At 55.8% G+C, this 11366-nt stretch overlaps 1 protein-coding gene across 1 annotated transcript in view; it reads right to left on the bottom strand.

Moving 5' to 3' along the window:
- Positions 1-5352: 5352 nt before the first annotated feature.
- The window catches only part of PPFIA1 (PTPRF interacting protein alpha 1), a 62394-nt gene continuing 56380 nt past the window's right edge, over positions 5353-11366 (bottom strand). Inside the window, exons 30-32 of the mRNA XM_081154767.1 lie at positions 11082-11244; positions 7988-8056; positions 5353-6635 (exon numbers count right to left, since the gene is read on the bottom strand). Coding sequence (XP_081010893.1) covers positions 7998-8056; positions 11082-11244 — 222 coding nt within the window. The 3' untranslated portion in view covers positions 5353-6635; positions 7988-7997. The remainder of the gene's footprint in view (positions 6636-7987; positions 8057-11081; positions 11245-11366) is intronic.

Genomic DNA, 11366 nt, shown 5'->3' with positions numbered 1-11366 from the left:
ACAAGAAAACAAAGGCACAGATTTTCATAGCCTTGAATTTGACGAACAGGGGACACCGAAAGCACGAGCGAGCAGAGGAAAAGTAAACTGGACGCAACGTAAAACTCAGTGAGTCAAAGGACGGCGTCCCGGAAGTGAAGGCAACCAGCAGAACGGGAGAACCTACTTCCAAGTCAGTATCCAGGAGACATCCAGAACTCTTACCCCGCAATCAATAAAAAGGAGACTCAAACGCATTTAAAAACGACTAAACAGACACTGCGCTAAAGACATGCAAATGGCTACTACGCTCCTGAAAAGATAGTATCCTTAGCCATGGGGAGATGCAAATCAAAACCACCGGAGCCACCACTGCGCACCTAACATCGGGGCGCAGGCAGAGCGAGTCTGGAAAGGGTATGCACAAGTCAGAGCCCCCAGACTGCTGCTGGGAACGTAAAATAAATAACAGGTTGGCAGTTCCTCAAGGTTAACCCTGGGTGGACACCCAAGAGGAGTGAAAACTGACGTCCACACAAACACACGCACAGGGATGCTCAAGGCAGCAGTGTTCACAACAGGCCCGAGTGGAAACAACCGGCATGGCCGGGTTATGTAACAGACACATAACACGTGCTCCATCCACACGATGGAGTATTATTTGGCAATAAAAAGCAGCGAAGTCCCAACACACGCTACAACGTGGGTGACTTGAAAACATGCCACGCGTGAGAAGCCAGACACAAAAGGCCACATGTTACACAGCCCCATTTCTATGAAATGTCCAGAACTGGGAAATCATATAGAGACAGAAAGCAGATTGGCCTCATACTGGGAGGAAATGGGGGGAGGAGGAGCGTTACAGGGTTTCTTTTTTTAAAAAATATGTTTTTATTGATTTTAGAGAGAGGAAGGGAGAGGGAGAGATAGAAACATCGATGTGAGAGAAAAACATTGATGGGTTGCCTCCTATATGGGGCCTGACTGGGGACGAACCCCACAACCTGGGCATGTGCCCTGACCAGGAATTGAACCAGTGACCTTTCCGTGCACAGGGCAATGTCCAACCAACTGAGCCACACTGGCCAGGGCCAGGGTTTCCTTTTGAGGTGATGAAATTAACCTAAAATTCACTGTGGTGATGATTATACCACTCTGTGAAAAGACTAAAAACTACTGAATTGTACTCTTCAAATGGGTGTAAAATTACATGGTATGTAAATTATACCTGGATAAAGTTGTTACCAAAAAGCACTGTTCAAATAGAAGGTAACACCTCCACCCACTATTAACACACAAATAGTAAACCCTCCTTGCAAATGTCACAGGTACAAATTAAGGGTGAAATAACCGCAAGGGTGAAGTAACCTCACAGGGTCATATAAACAGGGGAAAAGACCTCTACAGAGGAATGCTCTAAACGCAGAATTAGCTTTCCATTAACCTCACTATCGCCAGAGGAGCAGAAAATCTGAGAACCAGCATGCATTTGACCAGCCAGACAGCCCAGGGCCATTCCCTGCACCCCAGTCACTCAGGGGACGCCCTCCCCTCCTGCCTGCCTTGGGCATATTTACTGTTTACTAAAAGCACCTGCCTGGGCCCTGACAAGACAGAAAGACAGGCCTCCGCAGACAGCCCGGCTGCCCCAGGACATTGGGTCCCGCTCTGCACCGAAGGCCGACCCAGCACTCGGGACTCACTCAACCACTTTCTGAGCAAGTACCCAAGGCTGCGAGTAAAGGTCTGAATCTCAATTACGTCCATTCAGAAGTAATTTAAAGATAAGTCCACCGAAATCCTTCAACTGAAAGCCGGCTGTGGTGGGGTGTAACCTCCAGTTCCTGGGGAATCAAGTTCCAAAGCCAAGTCCGAGGCCCCGGCTCTCCGGCCTGTTGGGGCGCCGCCGGCAGGGCCCCTCCTCGCTCCCGGCGGACCTGGGAGCAGTTTCCTAACCGGGGAGAGCGAAACGGGGCCGGGCCGGGCCGTCGCCGCGCGGCGCCCGGAGGTGACTCACCGCGGTCGGCCGGGGAATGCGGGCGGGGAGGCGGGGCCCTCCCCGGCCAGGGCGGCGGGCGGCTGGGGTCGGCGGTCAGCACCCGGACGGCTGACCCCTGGCAAGGCACCGGGGGCCCCCCGAGCCGGGGCGCGTCCCCGGGAAGCATCTCCCCCAGGGCCCGGCACGGCCGCGGCGGGCTCCGGGCGCGTTCCCGGGGCCTCACCTGAGACCCTCCCCGGGCACCGAGCGCCCCTGGGACCCTCGGGCGATGGAAACAAACCACGGGAAGCCCCCGAAGCACCTTCCCGGCGACGCCGGCGCACGGCCGCCCGGCTGCTCCAGATTCGGAGCCGCCCGTCGCCGCGTCTCCACTGACCTGGTTCCAAACCTGCCCGGTCGGCGCCCCTCCCGGGGCGACCCGCCCCGCCACCGGGCCTCCCTCGGCCTCCCGGCCCCCCTAGGCCCGGGCCCGGCCCTGCCCCGACCCTCCCCGGAGGCCCCTTCCTACCTCCACCTCGCCGACCCCTCGGACCCCGGGCCCTCCGCCCCCGCCCCTCGGCCCCGCCCCCGGCCGCAGCCCCGCGCCCGGCCCCCGGCCCCGCCCTCCCCCGGGCCCCGGCCCTTCCCCCGCCCCCGGGACCCTGCCCTCCCCAGGACCCCTGCCCGTCCCCCGGCCCCTCCCCCGCGCCCCCGGCCCCTCCCCCGCGCCCCCGGCCCCGCCGCCCGCCCGCCGCCCGGGGAAGCCTGGCCCGCGCTCCCCCCGCGCCCGAAACCGCGAGCGGAAGAGCGGCGAGACCGCGGAGGCCGCAGCTTCCTTCCCGTCGCGGGCCGGCGGCGCCCCGAGAGGAAGCGGCCCGGCCCCCGGCCCCGAGGAAGCCGCGCTCGCTCACCGCCCCGCGCCCCGTCCCGGCCGCTGCTCCCGGCTCCCGGCGCGCCCGCCGCTCCCGGGCTCCCAGCTCCCGCTCCACTTCCGGTTCCGCGGGCGGGGGCGGGGGGCATCCGGGTCCCGGCGAGGCCCCGCCCCTCCCCTCCCGCACGCCCCGCCCCCCGGGTGGGCAGCCGCGCGAGCTGGGCGCCCGGCTCCCCGCAGCCTCCCTGGCCCACGTGGCGCGGGCGAGCTCGTGCGTCGGGTGCGGTCCTGCGGGGCAGCCCGGCGGCGAGCGCCCGGCGCGCAGAGCAGCGCCGCCCGTGCAGACCGCGCGAGCGGGGCCCCGGGTCACCGCGCGCCCGGCCGAGGAAGGCAGGGCCCGGCGCGCCGTCAGTGTCAGCGCTGGGACCCGCGCCTCACCCACAGGCGACTGTCACCGCCAGTTAGCAGAGAGGACTAGCACCTTACCATCCGCGCATCTGCCCATCCGTCCACCCCCCGCCCATCCCCCACCCCATCTGCCTAGCCCCCACCCCACCCACCCATCCCTCACCCCATCTGCCTATCCATCCCCCATCCCCCACCCCACCTGCCTATCCATCACCCATCCCCCACCCCATCTGCCTATCCATCCACCCATCCCCCACCCCACCTGCCTATCCATCACCCATCCCCCACCCCATCTGCCTATCCATCCACCCATCCCCCACCCCACCTGCCTATCCATCCCCCATCCCCCACCCCATCTGCCTATCCATCCCCCATCCCCCACCCCATCTGCCTATCCATCCCCCATCCCCTACCCCACCTGCCTATCCATCACCCATCCCCCACCCCATCTGCCTATCCATCCACCCATCCCCCACCCACCTGCCTATCCATCACCTATCCCCCACCCCATCTGCCTATCCATCCACCCATCCCCCACCCCACCTGCCTATCCATCACCCATCCCCCACCCCATCTGCCTATCCATCCACCCATCCCCCACCCACCTGCCTATCCATCACCCATCCCCCACCCCATCTGCCTATCCATCCACCCATCCTCCACCCCACCTGCCTATCCATCACCCATCCCCCACCCCATCTGCCTATCCATCCACCCATCCCCCACCCCACCTGCCTATCCATCACCCATCCCCCACCCCATCTGCCTATCCATCCACCCATCCTCCACCCCACCTGCCTATCCATCACCCATCCCCCACCCCATCTGCCTATCCATCCACCCATCCCCCACCCCACCTGCCTATCCATCACCCATCCCCCACCACCCTCCATTCATCCGCCAACCCTCCCAGACAGTATAAGCATCCATTCATCCATCCATCCAGCGCATATGTGTCAGCGATAGGAGGTCAGTAGGACAAAAATGGACCTTGCCCTCAGGTGAGTGGAATCACAACATCACGTTTCTACCAGTTAATGATTCCACCACGACTTTGTGTCCCCGGAAGCTGTGAGATACCCAAGGCTGGCCTGGCTTCCTGAGAAACATGAAAGGTGGGGTGAGGGAATGAGGCAGCACCCCAAGGCTTCCAGTCTCACACTGACCCCAAGAAATAGGAAAAGCCCCAAACAAGGCAGGAGACGGGCAAGTGCAGGTTCTAGGGAGAACACTTGGGGACCTGCGTGCTAAGCCCAGACAGACGGGCCAGAGAGAAAACACAGGTCGTTCAGGGGGGGAGTTCCTCAGCCCTGGAGGGACAACCAGAAAACAAAAACCTAGGTGACCACAGCAGGGCCCACCCAACAGGGCCCTGAGGGGAGGGGACTGTCAGCCACCAGCCCCAACCTGATGAGTGGGGAGGGACACACCACCCAGTAGGCTGAGGAGCCAGTGGGGCTGCCCCTGGGCCCCTTGTCCGCTGCCCACACCCCAGGCCCTGCCCCCCGCGAGCACTCTGGCATCCCATCCAAAACCAACTTCCAGCCCTGCTGTGTGTGTGGGGAGCCCTGCCCGTGCCACCGAGCATGTCCCCTCCCCTCTGCCACATGGGACTGGTGCGTGACTCGGGACTTGCCCTGAGTCATCAGAGAAGCAGGCTTCCTGGTTCCCAGGGGCCGTGAATCTGGCAGGAGGCGGCTCAGGTGCCACCCGGGAACCCAGAGAGCCCGAGAGCAGCAGGAGCAGAGCAGTGCACACATGCTCTCCCAGGTCTCCCAGGGCTGCCTCCAGCCAGCCTTCCCTGGACTGTTGACACAAGTCCACATTTCCATGTTGCTTCAGACCACAGGCCTGTCTCCTGTGTCTCTGGGCCTTTCAAGGCCTGGCTGCCCTTAGGATGGGCAAGACCATCTTAGCCTCCAGAGCAAGGGCAGGACCGCCTGGTCCTCCTCTGGATGACTCCTGACCCTACCCACACCCTGGCTTCTGTCACTAGGTTTCCACACAAAGACAAAGCCTGCATTTGTTCACCTAGAGCGAGGGGCGGGTGGGGCGCCACAGGCGCAGCACGCGGGGGGGGGGGGGGGGGTAGGCCACACGCTTGCTGGCAGTGGGAAAGGCTTCAGCACTTTATTGAAAGAAAGCAATAAATAACACTGTGATAAAAAGAGCTCAGAAGTGGGCTGTACACACTTTGTTACATAATCAGAGTTCACAAAGGGTTAGTACAAAAACATGGGCGACAGTGGGCTGTACAGGTCGCTTGGGAGCAGAGCGAATGTGAAGACACCGTCGCCGTCCGCAGCGGCTGCACAATAAATACCACGCGATCGGCACGCAGCCCCTGCGGCTGTGCAATGGCCATTTAAACAGTGAAAGTGCCCTGGCCACGCAGACCGTCCAAATGGCTGCATGATAAACCCTAAAAACAACATGTTTACAAACAAATGTAAAACGATGATCTGAGTAAGAAAAATAAGGCCTTTATTAGTTGCTCGGCATTATTCTCAGGAGCCCGAGCGTCACCTCTGCACCAAGGTCTCTGCGATGACCTGCGGCCTCCGGGATTGGTCCTCGTGTGTGGGGGTGCCAGCGCCTTCCCACCCTCCGGGGCAGAGCTGGAGGCCGAGAGCTCCCGCCCGCTTTCTCTTGTCCAGCTATGAACTGCCCCAGCTGGGGGCTCCGCGCGGCTCTGAAGACAAGGTCTCCGAGTCCGCAGAGACAGGCCCCAGGCCCGAGCTGGCCGAGATTCTCATAGTGTTCTGATCGTCCTCTCACAGCCCAAGTGTCAGGAACGCTGACATCTGACCCAGAGACGTTCGTGGGGCAGGAGGAGGCATTTCTTGCTAGAAAAGGGCAGCAAGGTCAGTCGATACCACGCAGCAGCTGCTGGAGAAGGGTCTGCCCATTTCACAATGATTGTTGTGCAGCCGGGCGTTCCGAATGGCCAACGCCCGGTGTCAGGACCACGTCACAGACGCAGGGAAAGCCTCTTCTCTGCCGTGGTTTATTATTAAAAAATTAAACAGTGATAATTACAGTAAATGCATAATTTACAAAAGCCCTACATCGTTCATAGGATTTATACACACGAGCATTACAGTACATTCATCTGAGACTAAGACCAGACACAAGAACAGACTTGATTGGCCTGGACACACACGGAAAGGTAAGTAACTGTATAAATGGAGGCAGAAGTTTACATAAATATAAGAAACATTAAATTCTAAAATATTCTCTTCATGGTATCCATGAATTTCTCACTGATTAAAAACTCTGTAATAAAATATCTCGGTCCGTGTCACAGGTCCCGACAGTGGGGATTCCCCTGGGCTCTGGAACTCCGCCTCTGCAGGACTCGGGCGCTGCAGCATCACCTGTAGAAGTAGTGTGGGTACACTGCAACGACACAGAGGAGAGCGCCTGAGACCAGCCGCAGCCACAGGCAAAGGAGCGCTGCCCTCCGCGCCCTCCCCCGGGTCCCCCCTCCCCTGCTCCTGCGCTGGAGCTGCTCCGAGAATTTGGATAGAACACCAAGGACGGCACATATCCGTGAGAGAATTCCTTAACTGGCTTCATTTTGGTAAATGTCTAAAAGTTACCAATTTAAAAAAAAGATGACGAGCCCTGGCCTGTGGCTCAGCTGGTTGAGTGTCCTCCCGGGCACCAAAAGGTCACCGGTTTCGTTCCAGACAGGATTGCGGGCTCAATTCCCAGTAGGAGGCGTGCAGGAGGCAGCTGATGGATGTTTCTCTCTCTCTGTCTCCCTTCCTCTCTCTAAAAGCAAAACATATTTAAAGAAAATAAAAAGATGACGAAACCAATCAGATGTTCCAGCTGAGATGTGACAGCAGAACAGTGCAGAGCAGCACCGTCCATCCAGCCCTCAGAGTGGCGACAAGGGCTGACTCGGGGCCTGTGCCCACCTACCACCCACAAGGCAAGGCTGGGTCCCTCAGGAACTAATGTTGGTGATGGCCATGCAGTTTTGTTTTTAGAACCAGTCTCTGAATTGAAAGGCTATCAGCCCGACCTGGTTTGGCTTAGTGGTTAGAGCATCAGCCCATGGACTGAGAGGTCCTGGGTTCGATTTCAGCCAAGGGTACATACCTCAGTTGCAGGCTCCATCCCCATCCCTGGTTGGGGCACATGCGGGAGGCAACCAGTTGATGTGCCTCTCTCACATTGGTGTTTCTCTCTCTCTCTCTTCCCCTCTCTGAAAAGCAATGGGAAAAAATATCCTCAGATGAGGATTGAAAAAAATAAATAGAAAGGCAATCAGCGAGATCACCATGGCACAGCCTCCTGAAACACTGCTTCAGGGCTTGTCTCATTCAGGAATGTGCATTTATAACCACCAGATGGCACCAAGACTTGGGGACTACACTGGCACCCACACAGGTCAAACTGCAAAGGGACCAGCACCTGGTGCTCCACACGACGGGCAGCAGCCAGCGAAGACCCGAGTTCATGTTCCTACTGTGTCTGCCTCTTGCCTTCCCACCCCAACAAGGACATGAGCAGACACATAACATAAGCCAACGGTCCCAGGTGTAGACAGAGTGGGAGTACACACCGCCCTTAAAGACCGGGATACCCCACCTCCGTGGCCAACTGCAAACACAGCCCCAAAACCACCCCTGTGTGCCGAGGCTCCTGCATCTCCAGGTGTAGGTTCCTCAGTTAACTGAAACGGCTCTCCCGGCCCACAGCCGGGGCACAAGCTGCAGACGACGCTCCTCTCTACTCACCACGGAGGCTTCAGCAGGAGTAAGTCCTGACTGTGGCGGAGTCCAGCCTCTGTGCTCCTGACACGCTGCCTGCTCGCCCGAGGAAGCATGCAAACACAGCGTGCGGTTATGGTTAGTGTGGTCACACGAGGCACAGGCTCACACCTCACACCTGCCACAGCACCCACTCAGTCCAAGGGAGCCTTCCAGAGTGGGGCTCCATGAGCAGGAGAAAGAGAACCTGAGTGTCACTAAGTGCAGTGGCCCTAAGTGTGTCTTTGTCTCCCAAGCAGCCCTGGAGTCTCTGCAAGTTAATTCCTAAACAGAAACAATGCACCTAATACTATAAACCCAATCTCACCACGTACATCCTGCGTATACACAAGTACTTAACATAGGACCACTACTTAACATGGTAACTTTGTTTCTTCTTAAACAGTCTAGATGAACAGAACAACTGGACTTTCCTTTCAGCCCTAAACACTGTACCTATAAGAATGAAGGAGGTGAAACCCCAGCAGTGATTAGCTGCTACCAGCCCACTGAAGGGCAAGGCCAAGTCAAATGCACACCTGGCCTAACGGGAGGAGGGACACTTCCCAGCACGCGCTCATACCTGCCTGCGATGGACAGTCCATTCTCCCCTGGGGGGCCTCACAGGCAGTATAAGGGGCCCCAGGGATGTGGCTTCAGGGGGTGGCTAGAGGAAAATGACTTGTCTAAGAACCTGAACCCCAGCCTGTTTCTATGGGAAACATTGCACACCACGGACTATTTTGGCTAAGAAACACACTGCATGGCCCAGCAGATAAGCCCCAGTTCCTCCTTACAAATCTGATTAAGAACTTTTCAAAATGTGTATCAGATACGTGCGGTTCCCAACTGCGTATTTTTTGTTTTACACCAGGAATGCACGTTACCAATATCCCGCCATGGTTCTGGGAAGGCTGCTAGGACCGCTGGTACTACTGACAAGTTCTAAGAGCCCAGAGACGGCTGCACTTTACCTTACACTCCCTTATATAAAGAGTGATTATATACAATGATTAAAGCAGTCCATTTTACCAGACTTAAGTCTGTTATCATACAGGGTAGAAAGTTGCCTTCCACATAAGACACTCCCTATACCTCTTCCTAGAAATAGTTCTAATTCATCTAAACTCTAACCTCAATACTGCTGCCAACCTTTAACAGGGACATGGGAGCTGTGATGAGGGAAATGGAGACAAAGTTGTGAGGAAATAAGACAGCACTTAGACTTTTAATAAGACGGAGGCAATAACGGAAATTATCTGCGCGCTCATTAAAAAAAAAATTCGACGTTTGAAAAAAGTTACCGGCTTTACCCTGATGAGCATGAGCTCTGCCAGAGATGCAGTTTCTGATAAAAATGTTGCCCTATAGCCCTGGCCGGGCAGCTCATTTGGTTGGAGTGTCGTCCAGCACATGGAAAGGTGGCAGTTTCGATCCCTGGTCGGGCACTTATGGGAGGCAACCGATGGCTGTTTCTAACCATCAATGTTTCTCTCTCTCCCCTGCTTTCCTCTCGCTACTACCCTGCAAGTCATCCTCACTAAAAGTGTCCGGTTTAGCAAAGGCTTTATTTACTAATTTATTTTTTCCCACAATCCTTTTATTAAGTTGTAAAAAAGCTGACCTGACTCAGATGTCATGAAAATTATCTCTTGACCAAATCACATGTAAATTTTTTTTAAGATCTAAATGAACTTTTTTTTTGCCTTTTTATTTTTTAAATTTTATTATTGTTTAAAATATTACAGATGTCCCTTTTTCTCCCCAATGACCCGTTCCACCCCGTTCCTTCCCCCTCCCCAGTCCCTCTCCCCACCACTGTCCATGTCCTTGGGTTGTGCATATATGCACATAAATTCTTTGGTTACTCTCTCCCCCTCCACCCACCCACCCTCTTCCGTCCCTCTGACATTCATCAGTCTCATCTATGCTTCCATGTCATTGAATCTATTCTGTTCATCAGTTTATTAAGTTCCTTAGACTCCACGTATAAGCGAGATCATGTGATATTTGCCTTTAGCTGCCTGGCTTATTTCACTCAGCATAATATTCTCCAGGTCCCTCCATGCTGTCCCAAAGGGTACAAGATTCTTCTTCTTTACAGCTGCGTAGTATCCACGGTGTGAATGTCCCACAGCTTTTTATCCACTCATCTACTGATGGGCACTGGGGCTGTTTCCAGCAAAGGCTTTATTTATATAAATGTTATTTTCTCTGACTTTTACATAAGCAAGTGCAACAAAACTTCTAAGCCTACTTACGGGAAGGGCTAATAACATGAAAAATAGCAAAACCTACATTGGTGCTTTTTTAAGTCTACTAGGGCCTCCCTAGCAGAAATAAAATGGAGTCGTTTGTACAGGACGTGACTGCAATGACTGTGACATGAAGCCACCTTCTAAGAGCTTTGTGGGAAGTACTTGTCCAGCCCTCACAACAGGCTGATGAGGAAGACCCTGTCACCACGACCACATCACAGATGGGGACACTGAGGTGGAGTCACAGGCCCGATTTAAAACCACGGCAGCGGGGTCAGCTGCCATCCAGGGACAACTGCCCAGGCTCGAGTTCAGCCCCATCCTGTGACATGTAGTGACACGATGGACCTCAGTGGGGACAGAGGAAGAAAGGAAAGGCAGCACCCCAGAGGTGCAAACTGCTGTTTAAATGGACTCAGCCACCTTCCCAGAGTGGAGAGAGGTCCCAGGAGTGAGTGCTGTGGGCTGAGAGCCACTACCTGCCATTACCGATGGCGTTTGGCACTACCTGTTGCACCACATCTTCACGAGCGTGGATGTCCACCTAACGCGCTGAACACGCTCTGAGGACACGGTGCTCAGCTTCACTAGCTGGAAGAATATGCATATTCAACCAGACAAGAACGTAAATTTAAAAATCTCTACTATTGTTAAACTTTTATAAACAGGTGTTAGGATTAATTTTAAAACACTTGAGCCAGGGCATGCACAGTACGGAAGTGCCTCCTAACCTACTGCACAGGCCACTCTCCCCCACGCCCCACGCCCCAGCCAACAGGCGGCCATGCTGCCTGCGAGGGCGGGGCGCCGGGGGCCTCACGTACCATCCAGCTGCATCTTCTTGGGCGGCACAGAGGGCGAGGACAGGGAGGAGGTGACCCGGAAGTTTGCGGGGAGAGTCTCTGCTGACCCGGCAGCTAAGCCACGAACATCCTTGGGTCTGAACTTTTTCCTCCACGAGGGTGCTCGCCTAAAGGTCTTATCATCCTGGTAGGTCAAAGGACAGAAACAGAATGACTGCAAAACAGAGGACAGAAAAATACAGCAGTTACCAGCCCTTTAAAATGACGGCTGGACTCGCTGCTGCACTTTCGCTCACGTGTCTAAAC

Source organism: Miniopterus schreibersii, assembly GCF_964146895.1.
Source record: "Miniopterus schreibersii genome assembly, chromosome: 12".
In the NCBI taxonomy this organism is placed as follows: Eukaryota; Metazoa; Chordata; class Mammalia; order Chiroptera; family Miniopteridae; genus Miniopterus; species Miniopterus schreibersii.
This window is presented reverse-complemented; position numbering and strand designations above follow the sequence as displayed.